The sequence below is a fragment of the Solea solea genome, chromosome 9 (assembly GCF_958295425.1).
Source record: "Solea solea chromosome 9, fSolSol10.1, whole genome shotgun sequence".
Classification (NCBI taxonomy): domain Eukaryota; kingdom Metazoa; phylum Chordata; class Actinopteri; order Pleuronectiformes; family Soleidae; genus Solea; species Solea solea.
Window position 1 is genome coordinate 551,345 of NC_081142.1, and position 22,667 is coordinate 574,011.

At 38.0% G+C, this 22,667-nt stretch overlaps 1 protein-coding gene across 3 annotated transcripts in view; it reads right to left on the reverse strand.

Moving 5' to 3' along the window:
• Positions 1 to 22,667, reverse strand: part of si:ch211-51h4.2 (uncharacterized) — a 98,545-nt gene that overhangs the window by 35,844 nt on the left and 40,034 nt on the right. Inside the window, exons 12-17 of one of the 3 annotated variants that reach the window (XM_058637488.1) lie at positions 18,068 to 18,217; positions 9,235 to 9,277; positions 8,362 to 8,476; positions 7,139 to 7,241; positions 6,981 to 7,050; positions 6,282 to 6,385 (exon numbers count right to left, since the gene is read on the reverse strand). In XM_058637488.1, the coding sequence (XP_058493471.1) occupies positions 6,282 to 6,385; positions 6,981 to 7,050; positions 7,139 to 7,241; positions 8,362 to 8,476; positions 9,235 to 9,277; positions 18,068 to 18,217 (585 nt within the window). The remainder of the gene's footprint in view (positions 1 to 6,281; positions 6,386 to 6,980; positions 7,051 to 7,138; positions 7,242 to 8,361; positions 8,477 to 9,234; positions 9,278 to 18,067; positions 18,218 to 22,667) is intronic. The other 2 variants (XM_058637490.1, XM_058637489.1) reach the window with 2 other exon arrangements.

Genomic DNA, 22,667 nt, shown 5'->3' on the forward strand with positions numbered 1-22,667 from the left:
AGTATGTCGTCCAAAATTTGACAAAAAAGTCATAGTTTAGTATGTCGTCCAAAATATGACAAAAAAGTCATAGGTTAGTATGTCGTCCAAAATGTGACAAAAACGTCATAGTTTAGTATGTCGTCCAAAAAGCGACAAAAATGTCATAGTTTAGTATGTCGTTCAAAAAGTCATAGTTTAGTATGTCGTCCAAAAAGCGACATAAATGTCATAGTTTAGTATGTCGTCCAAAAAGTGACAAAAATGTCATTGTTTAGTATGTCGTCCAAAAAGTGACAAAAATGTCATTGTTTAGTATGTCGTCCAAAATGTTGCAAAAACGTCATAGTTTAGTATGTCGTCCAAAAAGCGACAAAAATGTCATAGTTTAGTATGTCGTCCAAAATGTGACAAAAACGTCATAGTTTAGTATGTCGTCCAAAAAGCGACAAAAATGTCATAGTTTAGTATGTCGTCCAAAATGTGACTAAAACGTCATAGTTTAGTATGTAGTCCAAAAAGCGACAAAAATGTCATAGTTTAGTATGTCGTCCAAAATGTTGCAAAAATGTCATAGTTTAGTATGTCGTCCAAAATGTGACAAAAAAGTCATAGGTTAGTATGTCGTCCAAAATGTGACAAAAACGTCATAGTTTAGTATGGCGTCCAAAAAGCGACAAAAATGTCATAGTTTAGTATGTCGTCCAAAATGTGACAAAAACGTCATAGTTTAGTATCTCGTCCAAAAAGCGACAAAAATGTCATAGTTTAGTATGTCGTCCAAAATGTTGCAAAAATGTCATAGTTTAGTATGTCGTCCAAAAAGCGACATAAATGTCATAGTTTAGTATGTCGTCCAAAAAGCGTCAAAAACGTCATAGTTTAGTATGTCGTCCAAAATGTGACAAAAACGTCATAGTTTAGTATGTCGTCCAAAAAGCGACAAAAATGTCATAGTTTAGTATGTCGTTCAAAAAGTCATAGTTTAGTATGTCGTCCAAAAAGCGACATAAATGTCATAGTTTAGTATGTCGTCCAAAAAGTGACAAAAATGTCATTGTTTAGTATGTCGTCCAAAAAGTGACAAAAATGTCATTGTTTAGTATGTCGTCCAAAATGTTGCAAAAACGTCATAGTTTAGTATGTCGTCCAAAAAGCGACAAAAATGTCATAGTTTAGTATGTCGTCCAAAATGTGACAAAAACGTCATAGTTTAGTATGTCGTCCAAAAAGCGACAAAAATGTCATAGTTTAGTATGTCGTCCAAAATGTGACTAAAACGTCATAGTTTAGTATGTAGTCCAAAAAGCGACAAAAATGTCATAGTTTAGTATGTCGTCCAAAATGTTGCAAAAATGTCATAGTTTAGTATGTCGTCCAAAAAGCGACAAAAATGTCATAGTTTAGTATGTCGTCCAAAAAGCGACAAAAATGTCATAGTTTAGTATGTCGTCCAAAATGTGACAAAAACGTCATAGTTTAGTATGTCGTCCTAAAAGCGACAAAAATGTCATAGTTTAGTATGTCGTCCAAAATGTGACAAAAACGTCATAGTTTAGTATCTCGTCCAAAAAGCGACAAAAATGTCATAGTTTAGTATGTCGTCCAAAATGTTGCAAAAATGTCATAGTTTAGTATGTCGTCCAAAAAGCGACATAAATGTCATAGTTTAGTATGTCGTCCAAAAAGTGAGAAAAATGTCATACTTGAGTATGTCGTCGAAAATGTGACAAAATTGTCATAGTTTAGTATGTCGTCCAAAAAGCGACAAAAATGTCAAAGTTTAGTATGTCGTCCAAAATGTTGCAAAAATGTCATAGTTTAGTATGTCGTCCAAAAAGCGACAAAAATGTCATAGTTTAGTATGTCGTCCAAAATGTTGCAAAAATGTCATAGTGTAGTATGTCGTCCAAAAAGCGACAAAAATGTCATACTTGAGTATGTCGTTCAAAAAGTCACCAAAATTTCATAGTTTAGTATGTCGTCCAAAAAGCGACATAAATGTCATAGTTTAGTATGTCCTCCAAAAAGTCACCAAAATGTCATACTTTAGTATGTCGTCCAAAATGTGACAAAAAAGTCATAGGTAAGTATGTTGTCCAAAATGTGACAAAAAAGTCATAGTTTAGTATGTCGTCCAAAATGTAATAAAAAAGTCATAGGTTAGTATGTCGTCCAAAATTTGACAAAAAAGTCAACGTTTAGTATATTGTCCAAAATCCGACAAAAAAGTCATAGGTTAGTATGTCGTCCAAAATGTGACAAAAAAGTCATAGTTTAGTATGTCGTCCAAAATGTAACAAAAAAAGTCATAGGTTAGTATGTCGTCCAAAATGTGACAAAAAAGTCATAGTTTAGTATGTCGTCCAAAATGTGACAAAAAAAGTCATAGTTTAGTATGTCGTCCAAAAAGGGACAAAAAAGTCATATTTTAGTATGTCGTCCAAAATTTGACAAAAACGTCATAGGTTAGTATGTCGTCCAAAATGTGACACAAAAGTCATAGGTTAGTATGTCGTCCAAAATTTGACAAAAAAGTCATAGGTTAGTATGTCGTCCAAAAAGCGACAAAAATGTCATAGTTTAGTATGTCGTCCAAAATGTGACAAAAACGTCATAGTTTAGTATGTCGTCCAAAAAGTGACAAAAATGTCATAGGTTAGTATGTCGTCCAAAAAGCGACAAAAACGTCATAGTTTAGTATGTCGTCCAAAATGTGACAAAAACGTCATAGTTTAGTATGTCGTCCAAAAAGCGACAAAAACGTCATAGTTTAGTATGTCGTTCAAAATGTGACAAAAACGTCATAGTTTAGTATGTCGTCCAAAAAGCGAGATAAATGTCATAGTTTAGTATGTCGTCCAAAAAGTGACAAAAATGTCATAGTTTAGTATGTCGTCCAAAAAGCGACAAAAATGTCATAGTTTAGTATGTCGTCCAAATTGTTGCAAAAATGTCATAGTTTAGTATGTCGTCCAAAATGTTGCAAAAATGTCATAGTTTAGTATGTCGTCCAAAAAGCGACATAAATGTCATAGTTTAGTATGTCGTCCAAAAAGCGACAAAAATGTCATAGTTTAGTATGTCGTTCAAAAAGTCACCAAAATGTCATAGGTTAGTATGTCGTCCAAAATTTGACAAAAAAGTCAAAGTTTAGTATGTTGTCCAAAATGTGACAAAAAAGTCATAGGTTAGTATGTCGTCCAAAATGTGACAAAAAAGTCATAGTTTAGTATGTCGTCCAAAATGTGACAAAAAAAGTCATAGGTTAGTATGTCGTCCAAAATGTGATAAAAAAGTCATAGTTTAGTATGTCGTCCAAAATGTGACAAAAAAAGTCATAGGTTAGTGTGTCGTCCAAAATTTGACAAAAAAGTCATAGGTTAGTATGTCGTCCAAAATTTGACAAAAAAGTCATAGGTTAGTATGTCGTCCAAAATTTGACAAAAAAGTCATAGGTTAGTATGTCGTCCAAAATGTGACAAAAAAGTCATAGTTTAGTATGTCGTCCTAAATGTAATAAAAAAAGTCATAGGTTAGTATGTCGTCCAAAATTTGACAAAAAAGTCATAGTTTAGTATGTCGTCCAAAATGTGACAAAAACGTCATAGTTTAGTATGTCGTCCGAAAAGCGACAAAAATGTCATAGTTTAGTATGTCGTCCAAAATGTGACAAAAAAAGTCATAGTTTAATATGTCGTCCAAAAAGCGACAAAAATGTCATAGTTTAGTATGTCGTCCAAAATGATGCAAAAATGTCATAGTTTAGTATGTCGTCCAAAAAGCGACATAAATGTCATAGTTTAGTATGTCGTCCAAAATGTTGCAAAAATGTCATAGTTTAGTATGTCTTCCAAAAAGCGACAAAAATGTCATAGTTTAGTATGTCGTCCAAAATGTTGCAAAAATGTCATAGTGTAGTATGTCGTCCAAAAAGCGACAAAAATGTCATAGTTTAGTATGTCGTTCAAAGTCACCAAAATGTCATAGTTTAGTATGTCGTCCAAAAAGCGACATAAATGTCATAGTTTAGTATGTCCTCCAAAAAGTCACCAAAATGTGATACTTTAGTATGTCGTCCAAAATGTGACAAAAAAGTCATAGGTAAGTATGTTGTCCAAAATGTGACAAAAAAGTCATAGTTTAGTATGTCGTCCAAAATGTAATAAAAATGTCATAGGTTAGTATGTCGTCCAAAATGTGACAAAAAAGTCAAAGTTTAGTATGTTGTCCAAAATGTGACAAAAAAGTCATAGGTTAGTATGTCGTCCAAAATGTGACAAAAAAGTCATAGTTTAGTATGTCGTCCAAAATGTAACAAAAAAAGTCATAGGTTAGTATGTCGTCCAAAATGTGACAAAAAAGTCATAGGTTAGTATGTCGTCCAAAATGTGACAAAAAAGTCATAGTTTAGTATGTCGTCCAAAATGTAACAAAAAAAGTCATAGGTTAGTATGTCGTCCAAAATGTGACAAAAAAGTCATAGTTTAGTATGTCGTCCAAAATGTGACAAAAAAAGTCATAGTTTAGTATGTCGTCCAAAAAGCGACAAAAATGTCATAGTTTAGTATGTCGTCCAAAATGTGACAAAAATGTCATACTTTAGTGTGTCGTCCAAAATGTGACAAAAAACGTCATAGTTTAGTATGTGGTCCAAAATTTTACGAAAATGTCATAGTCAAGTATTTCGTCCAAAATGTGACAAAAATGTCATAGTTTAGTATGTCATCCAAAAAGTCACCAAAATTTCATAGTTTAGTATGTCGTCCAAAAAGTCACAAAAATGTCATAGTTTAGTATGTCGTTCAAAAAGTCACCAAAATGTCATAGTTTAGTATGTCGTCCAAAAAGCGACATAAATGTCATAGTTTAGTATGTCCTCCAAAAAGTCACCAAAATGTGATACTTTAGTATGTCGTCCAAAATGTGACAAAAAAGTCATAGGTTAGTATGTCGTTCAAAATGTGACAAAAAAGTTCTTAGGTTAGTATGTCGTCCAAAATGTGACAAAAAAGTCATGGTTTAGTATGTTGTCCAAAATGTGACAAAAAAGTCATAGTTTAGTATGTCGTCCAAAATGTAACAAAAAAAGTCATAGGTTAGTACTTCGTCCACACAGAAACATCTCAGACCTGGGATTGAACCCAGCACAATGTTGCAACAGTACTATAGTTAAGACCTACTAAACACTACGCCAACATGCCACTCAGGTCTCAGGGTAAAATGTCATACTTTAGTATGTCGTCCAAAATGTGACAGAAAAGTCATGGGTTAGTATGTCATCCAAAATTTGACAAAAAAGTCATAGGTTAGTATGTGGTCCAAAATGTGACAAAAACGTCATAGTTTAGTATGTCGTCCAAAATGTGACAAAAACGTCATAGTTCAGTATGTGGTCCAAAATGTGACAAAAATGTCATACTTTAGTGTGTCGTCCAAAATGTGACAAAAAACGTCATAGTTTAGTATGTGGTCCAAAATGTGACAAAAATGTCATAGTTTAGTATGTGGTCCAAAATTTTACGAAAATGTCATAGTCAAGTATTTCGTCCAAAATGTGACAAAAATGTCATAGTTTAGTATGTCATCCAAAAAGTCACCAAAATTTCATAGTTTAGTATGTCGTCCAAAAAGTCACAAAAATGTCATAGTTTAGTATGTGGTCCAAAATGTGACAAAAATGTCATAGTTTAGTATGTTGTCCAAAAAGTCACCAAAATGTCATAGTTTAGTATGTCGTCCAAAAAGTCACAAAAATGTCATAGTTTAGTATGTCGTCCAAAATGTGACAAAAAAGTCATAGGTTAGTATGTCGTCCAAAATGTGACAAAAAAGTCATAGGTTAGTATGTCGTCCAAAATGTGACAAAAATGTCATAGTTTAGTATGTTGTCCTGATGATATCTTAAGTAATCATTGTCAAATTATCATAATTATTTAATATTATGGCCAATTTGTTTATATTTGATATGTTTACTTGCACATTTTGGCATCAGTACCAAAATGTCCCATTAATCAGACTTTACAAAACAATAAATAATAATGAAGTCCAATAATTGATACATATTGTATTAGCAAACCCACATTGTAAAGTATGTGGTGTAAAAACCATGAATATTGCCTATCACCAACCAATATTACTCACTAATGATGATGAGAAATGCTCATCAGCTGCTCGCCGGTTTCAATTAAAGACATAGTATGTGCTTTTGTGTAAATAAACCTGCTTTTTTCTCAGTCTTCATTTCAACACTCACATTCAGAGATGATTTAAAAAACAAACCAAAAATGAGCTGAACTCACTGGAATCGATCTTCTCTGGATTCTCTCAGCATGATGAAGACAAACAGACCCACTTCAGTGTTGAGAGAGAACGACACCACTTTATCCAGAATGACCACGAAACCCTGGACAAACCGAAACACACTGATGAGTGTGTGTGTTTGTGTATGTGTGTGTGTCTCCATGTATTTAACAAACTAACCTATCGTTGTAAGTCATGTTCACCTTGAGTGGGCTCTTTAAAATGCTTTTCTCAGGGTTAAGACCTGGTTTTAGGTGTAGAATGGGTTTATTTTAAGGTTACCTATTGTGTGTCCTCACTAAGATATATTAAAAAAAACAGGTTTGTGTGTGTCTATGAAGTTATGAGGACCCATTTAGATTCTAATTCATCATAGTGAGGACTTTTTAGCAGCTCCTCCTGACTTTAAAGGGCATTTAGAGGGTTAAGTAATATATCTATTAATGTCCTCACAAGAACAGAGAGATATGTGTGTGTGTGTGTTACCGTTTCTGTCAAACACTGATCTTATTAGGACCAGTAGTCCTCATGCAGACCACAAACTGGTCCTAAAGAGGCAGAAACCTGCAGAAATGTGGGTTTGCTAATACAATATGTATTAATTGTACATAACTACTTCATGTTTAGGGATTTCATTTGAATTGTGGTTATGGTTACGGTTAGAGATGAGGCGTGTGTGTATGTATGTGTGTGGTTACCCTGGGATCACACACTGACACAATGAAGATGACACAAAATCCAAGCAATGATGCAAATCCTTTGACGACACTAAAGGAAACACACAGAAGAAAAGCGTTATCCCCTAAGAGAAAAAGCTGAAATACACAGAATTATCAGGCCATGTTTCTCGTGTTACCTCCTTGCTGAGCAGATGTGCTCTTTGTTGGTCACATGTCTCTCCCAAGCTTTGGACAACCACTCCAGTCTCCTGCTCCACAGTGAGCTCACTAAACCATCGACTGAGAGAAACCCGACACACACAGAAACAACAGTGACCATCCATCAGTGAGGGAAGTGTTTCCAGCACGTCCACGTCCAGACACAGAAAATGCAACACCTTTTAATTCTAAATGTCAACACTAGGTGGCAACGCTAGCTATGTTTACATGAGCAAAATGTCTTTCTTATTCCGAAAAGATTAAATCACATATTTATTGTTTTCAGGGATTAAATGATCAGACTGCGATGTGTGTGTACAAGTGCATTAACTGTTCAGTCAGAATGGACCATGTTGACATGTGCAGTGCTGTCGAAGTAGAAGTAGAAGAAGAAGAAGAAGCTTGACTTCCGCTTCTGTAGTAAACAAACCTCCTCTTCCGTGTCTGTTCATTATTATTATTATTATTATTATTATTATTATTATTATTGGAATGAAAATACAGCAGTAACAAAATGGAAATATGTCACGTTAACGTGATAGCACGTGTCTCTGAACGGGCTGTTTTCGGATCAGAGTTGTCGGAGTGGCATGTTTACGTGACATGTTTTTATTCCCATTACTTGTGCCCATGTAAACATAGTTATTTTGCGTTTCCATTAGTGATAGTACCTTGTACTATTTTTAGTACTTGCTTGGCCACTGATTGGTCAGAGTGTCGTCACAGGAAGAGACGTCCGACACAAGAATCAAGCCGAACAATGCCGAACTGTAGGTCAGTTAAAAATATGTAACAATCCTACAAATGTGTGTTAATCTCCAACAATTACCAAAGAAATGTCTAAAATCGCAATATTTAACAGAGGAGTCTGGTGTATTTAGCGACAGCAAACCCTGCCACTGTATTTCAGTCCAGCAACTGTCAGACGGAGTCTGTGCTCCGGTCATGGAGGAAGTACTGCACCAATATTTCTAATTAACTGATTCTAATGATTCAGTTACACTGAAAACAACAGCCTTTGTGGGTGTCGCGTGTAAAAAGTCAAGGCAGTTTCATGCGGTGATGACTCCGCCCATGTTGAGAAGGTACTATATTGTAATGGAAACACATCCTAAACCATGCCGTGCTGAGTCGAGCTGGGTCCATAGGTGGAAAAAGGGGCTTTAAAGTCACTTAAACATCCAAAGAGCAGAAATCTTACTGGTGTGTTTCATGGCTGATCCCATCACCAGGAAGGACACAGTGACACTGATGGAGATAAACACCTGGATCAGCTCAGCAACCCACGAGTACACGCTGTAACGTTCATTAATGATCTGCATGGTATTAGGAGGAGAGAGAGTGACACACGGTGGTGAGACAAGAGTTGACAGAAAATCACATTTTTACTAAATGACTGTATCTTTGAAGTCGTGGTAGAAAAACAGAAAATCGAGGAGTGTCATCGGTAGTTTGTTAAATAATAATGGCTCTACGACAAAAGACAAAAGACATGACAGAGGGTTTTTGAAGGGCAGTTGTATGAGCGCCCCCTGCCTGAGAAACAGCAAATCACTCTTACTGAAAACTTGGCTGACCTCATAAATTCTACACCTGCTTAAATCCACCCATAAATTAAGAATATAGTTGTCACTTTATCTCACTGTTAGAAAGTCTCTTCTTCCTGGAAAATGAAGTCATGTCTCTGCACCAAAGTCCATAGAGAAAATTGTCATTTTTAGCTCACAGGGACACAGGGAGTTGCTGGTCGAGTGCTGCCTTTTTTGGTAAATTTGTTCAACTGTCACCAGGATTATTAACACACAGTATTGATTTTTTTTAGGTGAGAAGCTAAAATCTAATTTTCTTGAATTTCTACTGGGATTCAGCCATATAGTTAGTGGTGATATTTAAGGGCATTTGACGCCCCCCCAGGTTACATTACTGCCCTCTATTCTGGATTTAATCATCCATTACTTTTTCTCCTAACTTTCCATCTTCTCTAAAAGACAGTGAAATGTGACAGTACAACATACAACAAGCCTGAAATAGAGATATACTGTATATGTGACAATTACAGAGAGTGGAGTCTTACCTTCGTCAGAGGAATAGTTGCAATCTCTCCAGCTTTTTCAGACCTGAGAGGAAAGTCAAACCCAAACCATCACATTTTCGTATTTCCTGAATAAATTGAGGACGTCGTGTTTGTTCCACCTAAACCAAAGTTTTTATTAGACAATCTCATTGCCTCTAACTCTGCAGGTTATCTTTTCCATCCCTGAGATTTCCTGTGTCATTATTTTTTATCATTTCTGAACTGACTGAGGGTTTCGGCTCGTCTGAGTTTTTCGCTTCAGGCCAGAATTTTCTCCACAGATACTGATCTGTTTCCGGCTTCAGCTCTTCAGTGATATTTCTCTTATAGATTTTCTATTTTTTCAAAAAAATCAAATAAATGTTCTCCCTGTAACTACAAGCCAAACATAATCTCTCTGGATTAAATGAAAACACAGTGGTCCCAGGTGTGTTTTTGCATCACTTTAGTAAACAAAAACAGGAACTTTTCATTTAAAGCTTGTATGAAACACATGTTGGTTTCCAGGTAAATGCTATTCTCTCCATTCATTTATGTAAGAATAGGAGAGTTTGTTAGTGCTGTAAATACCATGTTGTCTGCTTTCCATGAAAACTGTGTGACCAGGGCCTCTTTTATGCTAAAATGAGTGGGTGTATTTGGGATTTCTGTATCTGAGTGGTGGTGTTTTTTTCATCAATGAGTCACTTGTACGGAAGCAAAACAAAGTCAGAGTAAGAAGAAAACAACAACACCAATGACATCAGTGACAATCTTTGTTCCCTCTTTCAATTGATCTGAATGATGAGATAAAAACAGAGGTTTTTTTTTATGATGTTCCAAGCTGTAACAAGCAAGATTCACCACAAACATTTGTGACCAACATTTACAGTAATGGCTGGAAAAAGAATGCACATGTTGTGCCAGAAATGACGCAAAGGCCAAAAATCATGAACATGGAGCAGAAATGAGTGCCTTCAACCAGATCTTGAATGCCCATGAATGATGTCTGTGGAGCTGAAGTCTATTAAACCTGTGTTCCTCTCAGTTAATAGCACATTTAAACTGGTTTTTGAGCAGTTTAAATGTGGTATTACAAAGTGAAATCAAGGCTTTTAGATGACCAACATACATTTGAACATCATAATGCCAAGTGCCGATTTCAGCTTTAAAGCTACAGTCAGCAAGTTTAGAAAAGCTAGCAACAGCACATGCAATGGATACAACACTGGCCCTCTGGGGAATTTACTGCCTGTAATGAAAGGGGGTGGAGGGGCTCAGTGGTTAAGACCCTACCCTGTGTGCGAAAGACATCATGGTCGCAAGTTCGATCCCACCCCTGGCTGATTGTACTCAATTCCATTGTAAGTCGCTTTGGATAAAAGCGTCTGCTAAATGACATGTAATGAAAGTGTGAATCAACATGTGCTACCTTTAAAGGTCCAGTGTGAGAGAATTAGGGACATCTAGTGGTGAGACTGCAGACTGCAACAAAGGCGAGCTCACAACTACCTTTTTCACATGCGTCAGGGAACTACGGTGGCCTACACACACCAGAAAGGATGAGATCTTTGGTTCTCAAACTGCGGTATGGGAGCTTCCTCTAGTGGTACTTGGAGGTTTATACCAAGGTATGTGATCGGAGTGGAGCTGAGGAATTTTGACCGGAGTGTCCATCGTAATCTAATTTCACTATATGCTATACCATGTTTGATAGTATACACACTATTTACACCACTGTGTTTTAACGTAGGTGGTAATTGTGTTACTGAGAGAGCTCAATATTTTCTCAGGTGGTACCTGGTATAAAAAGTTTGAGAACTACTGCATTGGATGATACAGATGCTGATTATGTGTATGTACTTTATGCTACTGTGTATTGTAGCTTTATTATTTATGAGAACAAGAGTTAATTAGCAAAAGCTATAATCTATCTGCACAGCACATCAGATGTTCACCTGTATCTTCCCTATTCAAATTCAATTCTATTCTAATGCATCAACTTTGTGTCTTTAGTTTGTCCTCAAAGTCCTAAACTCAGGCCCTTTGAGCATAAAGACATGAAGCTGTCTGAAAAGTTAAAGCTAAAGTTTGACCGTCCTCGTACTTTCCTCCCTGCGTTTCTGTCCATTTATAACAGTGATTCCACCCGGTGTGAATTAATCTTCATTAAGACTCATTGAAACAGAGGCTGGTAAACAGCCAGCTCCCAGCCGGCACAGGAACCTCCTCAGGGAAGATACGAGAGCAACTACAGTGCAGGCAAAATATTGTCCTAAATATTAAATGAGCCACAAACGGTAATACGAACACACGGCAGACCAGGGCTAACGCCATGAATCAGTGTTTCCATTTTAAACCCTAATTCTGGCCATTTGTCTGCTGCTGCTGTGCTGTAGGTTTCATTAGTTGTTTTCTCTGCAAACACAGAGATGCTATATACACTGCAACAGCAGCAGGAGGAGGACGTTTAACATAATTTAAAGGCTTATTCAGAAAGCCTGGTGGGGAAAATGAGCAGAATATGATCATGACCATAATAAACTATCATCATTGTGTGTACACACGAAAGTCGATCCATCATTGCCAAAACTGGCCAAAAATTATACACAAAGCATAATCTATTTCTCAAACTGTAAATGCAACTCCTGGTTTTATCTTAAATCTGTGCAATAGATCTGCAATAAACCTGTACTACTGCTCTCTTTGTGTTCTCTTTAGATACACTGTAAATATCCATCCATCCATTTTCTACCACTTTTATCCTTGATGAGGGTCGTGGGGGATGCTGTGCCAATCTCAGCTGATATAGTGCGATAGGCGGGGGACACAGAGACAAACACAGGGACAAACAACCATCTACTCTTACTCTCAGTGTCTAACTTGCCTAATCCCCAAATCTGCATGGACATCTTTGGGCTGCGGGAGAAAACCCACGCTCACTAACTAAATACATACATAAAACACAAAATGGCCAACATGTGGCCCACCCCTTTATAGTGAGATATTGCTGTATGTTTTTTTTAATTGATAGGTTAATTTTGTATCATAAATATGTTTATATTGTGAACTATTTATTGTTCCATATCAAAACAGACACTTTTATTTTGAAATTATGTGAAATATCATCATAAATATTACTATTTTGATGTCTTTTTCACAAAAAGTTTGACTTTTTTTCCACTTGACCGGCCCCCTGCTGACCAAACTAGACACTCCGTGGCCCCTAGGTCATTTGGGTTTGAGACCCCTGCTCTAAACTGACCACAGGTGTGAATGTGAAAGTGAATGCTTGTTTGTCTCTGTGTGATTGATACTATAATGGACAGGTGATCTGTCCATGGTGTCCCCCGCCTTTCACCCTATGTCAACTGGGATTGGCTCCAGCCTCACGTGACACTCATGTTGAGGATAAAACGGTAAGAAAAGAAACATTCATCTTATCATTTTTAGATATTTTAAAGCAGAAATGCAACATATTACTTTTTCATTAAGCCCACAGTTAGTTATTGCTTCATGAGGCATCAGATGGGACTGTAACTGACAACATCCCAGCATGACAGCATAATAACTCTCATCTGCTTTTCTATTTCATTCCCGTCCCTCTTCCTCTTCAGCTGCAGTGGCTGCTCTCCAGCACTGAGCTGTGACATGCTGAGTCACAGTCGGGGATCAGGGAGACAAAACTCATTAACAGGACAAGCAAAAAAGCAAAGTCATGACACCGTGTGCATCCTGGTATTTCAAATCACCACAGATAACAAGCCGGATACAGTCAGGGAGCAGCTTTTTGTCTATTTGAGCAAATGCTGTGAAAGGAAAACGGGGGGAAAAAAGCTTCAGAGGTGACTGTGAATGTTCCACTTTCGGATGAAAAAATAAAAAGGAAAAAGCAACGAGACATGCAGGAGAGTGAGAGGGAAGATTATCAGGGAGTGTACGCTCCGGCGGAACAGTCCAAATGACTGCTTTCAGTGACGGAAGTGCGACGAGGGCAGCTATCAGCAGACTGTAAATAACTCGTGAGAGCCGTGTGGGTTTGTGTGATGAGCAACTGTGGTGACAAGTGGCTTTTACTCACTGCTGAAGGAGATTTCACTGTCAGATTTTTACCACTTCCTGTTTCAACCAAGGGTGAACAACAGCCGGGAATTACAAAATAAAAGAAGACTGTGCAATGTTTCCATGTAAGGCTGCAACAATTAGTCCATTCAGATCTAAATTCAGATCATCTGTCTCCATCTCGTCCTCTCCCTTGTGTCCTCTTCTGTTACACTAACTGTCCTCATGTCAACAATCCATGAATCTTCTCTCTGGTCTTCCTCTTTTCCTCCTGCCCAGAGGCCAGAGGCTCCATCTCCAACGTCCTTTGTCCAATATAATCACCATCTCAACATTCACTCTCTTACTTTATTTCCAACCTGAGCCGAGTCCCTCGAATATGCTCATACCTACAATCGTCGTAAAAAGTAACACTAAACATACACTGATGAAGGTAGAAAGCTGTGTATTCTCAGAGCTTGCATTGAAACAAAAGTGTTAAAATAGTTTTACTTCCAGTACATAGTCAGATTTATCTGAAGAAGCCACAGATGACAAGTGAGCACGTCTTTCTCTTAGCAGTTGATGTTAACACATACAAACTTGCACATACATTCTAGTGTTTTTAGTTTAAAAAAAGAATAAATACTGCAAAATATAGAAATCACCCCATTTCACGGGTACATACAAGGGAGACATAAAGAACATTCTAGTATTCTGTAGATACAGTTGTGTCAGCTGTTAATGTAAACAAATGATGCATCTGATTTAGAGCTGAATAATTAGGGATAGGAATCGAGAACCGGTTCTTGTTCAGAACCGGCGCGCAGTCCATCGATCCCTCGGAACCGTTAGTATGTATGCTTAATGATTCTGCTTATCGGTTCTGCTCGTTGCAAATGTGTCAGGACGTCTAAAGTGTGGTTATATTTCTCGCGTAAAGTTTCCATTACGTCCAAAATGCAGAAACCTTTGTCCACACAGCATGCAATTCATTTACAGCACTGTCACGCGTTTGATACACTGGAGTCAAGCAGCCGCGGAGCTAACGGGACGCCATCTGTTATTAATGCCAAAGGTCACTTTCAAGTCTTCCAGGCAGGACAGGCCCCGCCTACTTAGTTAATGTGAGCGCCATTTCATTGTGTAAACCTTTACTATACATGTTTAGTGACTTTTTGCCACATTTGTGACCTGGAGGAGCAGCAGCATGATAACAGGACACCAGATAAAAAGACCACATGGACACGTTTCAATAACAAACCTATTAGACTCCTCCCCCTCCTGCAGCTGGTGACAGGTTGTTTGACCTCTGACAGAAGTTTAAAGTCACCACATGACACCTGCATTCATCCAAGCCGCGTGAATGAAACATGAACACGGATGAGGCGGCAGCTCCCGCGGGACGTGACACACACTCACAGGAGGGTGTGGTGTTTTTGTCACGGTCTAACCTTGATGCTCAAAGTACGAGAGATGCCGCGTGTGCTGTCTGCTGCACTCTTATTTCACATTCACATTTTGATGTGGTTTTTCCTCCAGGCTCAGTGAATACCCATTTTTCTCTTAAAATATTCACAGATTTAGGAGAGTGGCACTGGTTACTAAAACCTCTTGGCAGGGGGAACATGAATATTAATATGGATATTTGGGATTTTACGCTTTGTTTCTTTACAGCCCCTTAAACCAGAATGAAGAGGAAGATGAAGAGCAGCCTGGGACTACAGAAAAACAATTCTTATAATAGTATACAGTTTTCAGCTATGTCTTAAACCTTTAATATAATCAGAATTAATTCTATTTTTCTGGTTTGTATATTTACAATTACATAAAATGGAAGGCGAGAATTTGCATCACATTTTCCCGTTTGTGCGTTTCAGAGGTGTTTGCTTTTATCGGCCACAGCCTCGATCTGCTCATCAGACCAGATATATGGGCATCTTTTGCCATGACGGTAATAAACGAGGCATGACTTTGAGGAGAGAGACACGAGCGTCCAAGGCGGCATTTCTAACGCGCCTGCTGTCGCCAATATCACGGCTAAACAAAGATGGATCGGGCAATTTTTGATTTTGAATGTTCAAACATTCTCATGTTTGTCTGGCAGTGACTTTGAGATGGGGCAATAAGTTTATCACAATTAAACATTTTCAAATCAGAGCGTATCAATAATGATAGAGATGAATTAAAGGCTCTTGAATAAACATGGTAATTGTGATTTTAAATCATTTTATGCAAAGAAAACAAAACGTCACACGACTAAATTCATTCATTCATTTTCTATGGCTGTTATCCTCGACGTGAGGGTCCTGAGCAGACATGTTTACAAATGAAACGGAGAAAAACAATGAATTACATAATTAACTGACTATTTCAGTTTCTAGGTAAAGGTCCAGTGTGTAAGATTCAGGCAAAATTATTTAAATGATTTATTATTTGCATGAATTGTTGTTTTCATTACGACAGAATGACAATCTCTAACTGACAGCTATTGTTATACTAATAATAATAATAATAATAGTAATAATAATAATAACAATAATACGAATAATAATGACAACAATAATAATAATAATAACAATAATAACAATAATAATAATAATAACAATGATACATTTTATTTATAAGTGCCTTTTCCACACTCAAGGTCACTTAACTAAACATATATAGGTTTAAAGGTTTATAGATTAGAACTTAGAAATAAATGAGACTTCTGAACTGGACTCACACAGTCTTGACAAACCATTGCAGATGGTCGTCTAAATCCTCAGAATGTTTTTTTTTCTTCCCTCGGTCATGTCAACATGAAGCTGTAGCTCTCCACATGGATCCCAAGTGTCCAGAAAGTTGCAGCCCGTATAAAAGCTAAGTGCTGTTAGTCAGAGGAGCGACTGGAGAATCCCCCGTTCCCACTCTGGTGTTTGTTATTACCCTCTTCATCTTAACACAGCTTTAAAAGCACATAGCTGCTCTAAAAGACTCAACAGATGAAGAGAACAAGGTTAGAGGATTGGGATTTGAAGCTGTGGAACAACCATGTGCTCCAAACCGGGTGTTTTTTTCCCCTAAAAATCATAAGAAATATAATATGTATGCTCCCACTAGGGGGCAGTGTTGTTCCATGAAAGTGGCAGCTGTGCCGGTGTGAGCAGAGCACCTGTCACAGAGGTTTTCTCAGCCATGTGGGTCACAGAAGCTCTGCTTTTTTAAAGAGATGAACAGCGTTGGGTAGGGGGAGAGAAAGAATAACACAGAAATAAAAATTCATGCCAAGCAATCAGAATGAAAAATGGTTGTTCTGCAAATCAACGGGATGAAAGAAGATTTAATGGGAAAGGACAGCCGGCGCCAGGGAGCTATTACAATTCAAGGATGCTTTGAAACAATTACATATTCAGTCCAGGAGCTGTTAATTGTGCACATTTGCACAACTTCTCTGCTGATGTATCATCACTGTCACATTTGGGCATCGGTTTAATAGCATACTGTACAATTCTGATGACAGAAAGCTCAATTTCTATCAGAAATGAATCTCCTGCTGTTGTTACTCACGCTCTCTGTGTGAATGGGTGGAGACGATATACTGAAGTAATAAAAGCTCTAGATCTGTGCCAATTTATGTAGGACGTGGACTGATATCACTGGAAGAGATTTGATAGTAGAATTGTCAATCTACATGACATAATGAGGACACTTTGCTTTTACCAGCATCCAAGTCTTTTCACCAACTCATTTAACTCATTTCATTTCCAGAACAAATAAATCCATGAGAAATTCTTCTAAAGTGTTCTGTCCACTGACTTTGAATCCAAAGCAGAAGAGAAGAGAAGTTGAGCTGCATGTTGTCACGTTGTACCGAGACACCTGCATGGTCGCTCTCCCTCAAAACATGGCTGCCAGTGTGGACACAAGGAAAAACACTATTGAATTTACTCACTGGATCAAACCTATGCCAGCTTAAGTCTATGACATCTTCTGAATATGTGCACCACTTTATCCAGATTTTTGACTGGAGACTTTTTTGTAAAAGGTTTATAAAGCACTCACGCTCCTGCACCAAAGTCCATAGAGAAAATCAGCATTTTAAGATCAAGACACACAAGAGTTGCTGATCCACTGCTGCCTCCATGAGTAAACTCACTTCTATGTTGAAAATCCATCCATCTTCTATCACTTTATCTCAACATGAGGGTCTCAGCTGACATAGGGCGATGGGTGGGGTCACACCCTGAACAGTTCGCCAGTCCATCACACATGGATTCACTCTCACAATCAGACCTATGGTCCACTTGACCTAATATGTTGAAAATCCATTGTTTAAGTGGCACAGACTTATCAAACAAGTGCAGCTTCTGGATCACTGCAAGCTAAAAACACTGACTTTGGTGTGGGAGAGTGGGCGGTTTACAAACTTCAGTTTCCATTCAGAAACGCCTTTTTTTAATGGTAAAGTGTATTCTTAAGATACTGTGGATTTTAGAAAGCATAGATTTCATTGCGTGAGCATTTTGTTAAGTGGCTAAAATCTGTTTTCAGTGAGAATGAACCTCCACGTCTCAGCCCTGACTCTGCATTTAAAGATTTACGATCGGAAAAATGTGACAAATTCCTATGTGTGTTGATTAAAACTCCATCAGCTTCTTTCTAATGGAAAATAGCCACTGCAGGGCAAAGTCAGGAATACAACTTTAGATGTAAATCTGTCTTAATGTCTGAGAATATGTTAAGCAGCAGTGATTTACAGATGAAGGCTTGTGGCTTAATGATGGCCGGTTAGGGTAAAAGGCAGGAAACAAGAGATGTACAGACTCACTCTTCTAATGAGATGTTGCTGTGCAGCAGAATGTGGGCGGAGGAATGAGATCCAGGTGGGCCGCTGGCGTCAGGCTGTGCGCTTGTGTCGTCTGCCAAATGCCTCTCAGGTAAAGATGTCTGAGGAACGATTTCCAACACTGCCCAACACCTGAAACACAAACACACGCAGACAAATAAATATGCTGTGCTTTAATTAGTAAGAGTGAGAATGACATGATTACTCACTCACTCACTCACTCAAATATGACATGTAATACATGGTCCAAGATGAGGATACAGCAATAATCATTGCATTAAAAGACAATGTTATCATTTCCAGGAGGAAAGTTTGTGTCACTGTGCAAATCTTTCACTCTCTGTAACATCTTCATTCAAAGAATTGAGGTCCACACTTGGAATTAGTTGCTTTCTTCTTTACTGAACAAAGCTCCATGTCCATCTGTCTACGCAACACATACGCCCAACCTGTACAACTGTCACAAACACGCCCTCTGCTGGAACCACAGGCACTGCAGCACAACATACCCAACAACAAGCAGCATTCCGACGAGCCCTGAACACAAATCAAACACATAAACAGACGATTACATGATTTTACATAACAGCACACAGGAGTTGTTGATCCACTGCTACAGCTAACAATAATTTGAAATCACCTATTTTGTGACTTTGGAGAATAAAATGATTTGTTTGAATTTACATAAGCAACACAAACCTACTAAATGAGGCAGAAGTAGAGCAGCAGCTCCTGAGTGTCCAAGAGCTAAAAACGCTGATTTTCTCAGTGGACTTTGGTGCAGAAGACAACAATGACATAAAGTGACATAAAGTATATTGTTCATTTATGGTGCAGATTTTATCTTTTATATGTTAGCTTTTTGTTAAGTGGTGGAAATCTGAAATGATACATTTATATAAATCTTGGTTTTCAGTCGGTAAAAGTTAAAGTGAAAGTTAAAGTTAAAGTTAAAGTCTAGTTAAAGACAGGAACGATGAGAGGTGAACTCGATATCCGAGAAGCAGGCATAGATTTAATTAGAGGAGCCTTTTGTTAAGAGGCAAAAATGTGTTTTTCTTTGTGTCCCTGCTGACAGTCATGTGTCTGCGTCACCACAAGGACTGATAATGTAGTGAAAATGGTCATGAGTCAAATGTGCAGGTTAATCTGTTTAGAGCATATAAATATATATGGTGCCAGCTTATCGATAATCATATCTCAGAAGGACAATATATTGCTATATGGATATTTTGTTCCACCTCTATTCCCAATACTTCACTTGTAATATTTCACAAAGCTTCTGTCTGATCCAATCTCAGCACACAGAGTGTTTTATGACCACCAGGCACTAATAGCTGCTCTGTGCCAACATGAAGATGAAGCATCATGATCCAACAGACAACACGCCGCCAGCGATTCTACAATTTCCAACATATGTACTTGCTTCAATCTAATTTTTCACGGCATTTCTTGACTATAGCAGAGAGATTCAATAAGTGCCGCAGTGTGTGATAACGTGAAGATTAAAGGAACAACAGGTAAATTTCTCAGGAAAAGACTGAAAACAAGCTGGATTTTCTTACAGGAGGTTGTTGCAAGACAGGACCATTTGTCACAGAGATACAACGCGGCCTCTAATCTAGGGTAACACACACACATACACACACACTTGCTTAGTCACTGCTGGCACCAGGCTGCAATAATCAACATTTTTATATGAACAATGGATCAAATGAATGTGGTGTAATGTGAACAAGCCACTGAGAATTATCACCCGACTCTGCAGTTCTCCTCAGACCTTCAGAGTGTTTTAGCATTGTTCACCTCACTGTTCATATTTTATGGCACAAAACTTTACGGGTCTGATTCAGTCGCACTGCTCCCTCCATCCTTATCCTCCATGCTTATCCTCCATCCTTATCCTCCAACGAACCTACTTTAGCTCCGTTGAGCTAAAGTAGAAACAGAAACAGTGTTTCTTGATGCGGAAACCACAGACTGAAAATAAAGATGGTCAACGTGATCACTCGTGAATGTGAAGCCACTATATCTGGATCGTGTCCTACTTGGCTGCTGCTTGATAGAGAGACAGTTAGTTCATGGTCAGGACATTTCATACTTCACGAGAAACTCAAGTGCAGAACTCCTGGGAAGTCCTCACAGGGAATGACAACATTTCCACATTACCCACACACACTTCAGATTTCTGGGCCAATCACACAATAGTTGTCAGACACCACACAAGAATAAAGTTCTGTCCAGATGATGTGTGAAGAACAAGCTGCAGGAAAATCATGATGTCATTCTTTGTTTAAATACAGCGGAGCTAATGCTGGTTGGTAAGTTAATATTAACCTGCATTGTAGCTTGCTGTTGCCTAGCTGCAATGCCAGCTAGCCATTTGAACATCAAGCTTCATTTTAAAATACAAGTTCACGAGTTCCAATTAAAGGCACCGAAACCCAAACATACTAAACAATTATGGCTAGCTAACACTGCTATCTAGATGTTTCAAGCAGACTAAGTCTGGAAAAGGTTTAGTGAGATTTAGTTATTTAGTTTAGTTTGTTAAGTAATTTTAACTTAATTTAGCTTTTTTAAGGCTAACTGAGGAGTGTGGTGGTGCAAGGCAGAGCAAGAAACACTTTCTCAAGCGAGTGTATAATGTTGGAGACGAGGCAGTCTTCCTGTCTTCCAGATCTGTCTGACATGGAAACGGAGACTTAGTTCCTTTAAGGACATCATGAATTCATTTATCATTTATCACGAATTTACTCATTTATTACGAAGCACAATATATTCAATCAAGAACCTTTTGAATTTGACAGTCTGACTATTGATGACACACTAGATTCATTCTGAACATAATGTCACTGCAGCTGGACAAGTGCAGGGACATCTCTGCTGCGCTGCTGCTGCTGCTGATGCTGCTGCTGCTGCTGCTGATGCTGCTGCTGCTGCTGCTGCATGTGTCCAACACCACAGCCTCCTCCTGTTCTACTTTCCTTTGCCATGCTTGACTTTGGCATCCATCTCTCAGAGTTGTGTCTGGACTCAGCTCTGTTGAGCCCTTGAGGTTTATTCTTCTCTCAGCTGAATTATGTAGAGAAGAATTTCAAGGGCAAAGAATACACCTGACTATATTAGTTTACTTCTTTGCCTCTGAGGTAAATACAGATTCTTTTTTAAACCTTTAATTGTTTCAGGATTTAATATAAAACGCATGGCTTCTTATACGTTTATCTAAAGAAAGAAGGAGAATTCAAAGAACAACAACTTATGTAAGAGAAAGATATACATAAGAATACACACACTGAACGTTGTTAAATCTAATCTCCAGGTCGTTATATAACAACATTTTGGGATAAAGGCTCTCTGTCCTAAGCTCCTCCCACAACATAAGCATAGAAATATGCTTCTGAAATAGTTTTAAATGAACTATCTATTATTTTAGTGTTAAAGTAATACCAAGAGAGCGCAGTTTCTTTATTCTGCAAAACCTACTGTGTAGAACAATGAATGTGAGGCTCCCTCTCTCTGTGTCAGAGTCTCCTGTCCCCGGCCAGGTTTTGTCCAAATGTTGGAAATGAAAGTGTAGCAGAAGTGCAGAAATCTAGTTCTCTTCCAGATCACTTGACTTACATTATGTTGAAATGTTATTATGTAATTATTGTTCAGTAATGCCAAAAAAATATGTCGCTTAACCTGCCTTTAATTATATAATCTAATATCTAACCACTATTCAAGCACGTGTAGTCGGCTATGACCTCAAATAAGAATAAGTATACATTTACATTCTTATTCGTATACTCGACTAAGTATACAAGTCTTAAGACTCGCCTTTCCAATGTAGCCATTTTCTCCTTCAGCATCACCATGGGAACCGTTAGTCATAGGATTTGATATTTACTTTATTTTTTTCTGTGCACTCTAATCTCTTCTTTCATTCATTTACATGTGTTCCATATTTTCCTTTACCCCTCTCTTTGTGTCAGGTTCCTTATTTGCTGTAATTACTGGCAGACCGTAACAATGATGCTTCACAGTTTTAATAAGCTTCATTTGTGTTGTAACTGTATTTTCTCCCAATCAATCAGGTGTCGAAGTAAACGCACAGGTTCTTCTCTGGCAGATGAGCATTTGAACAGTGTGTGCTTTAATTGGCAATTACACTTCAAACATGTTGAGCTGTCCAGCTGTTTGCTGACCTAAGCGTTGGATATATAAAAAAACAAGATTGTGTTTGGTAGTCGTCTGTGGACATGCAAATCTGCAGGTAATATTTGTACCTGTCTCTAAACCTTTCCACTGTCCACACATACTGTATATACATCGAATATGCAGTATTAAGTTAGTATTGGGTGTCACGAGTACCTCGACTCTGAATAGTATATCAGTTATAGTCATCAGCCATCATCTACCGCTTTATCCTCCACCAGAGGGTCGCAGGGGTGCTGCGGCAATCTCAGCTACATCGGGCGATAGGCGGGGTCACACCCTGGACAGTTCAACCATTCACTCTCACACTCACTCCTATGGTCAATTTAGAGTGTCCAATTACCTAATCCCCACATTGCATGTTTTTGGACCGTGTGAGGAA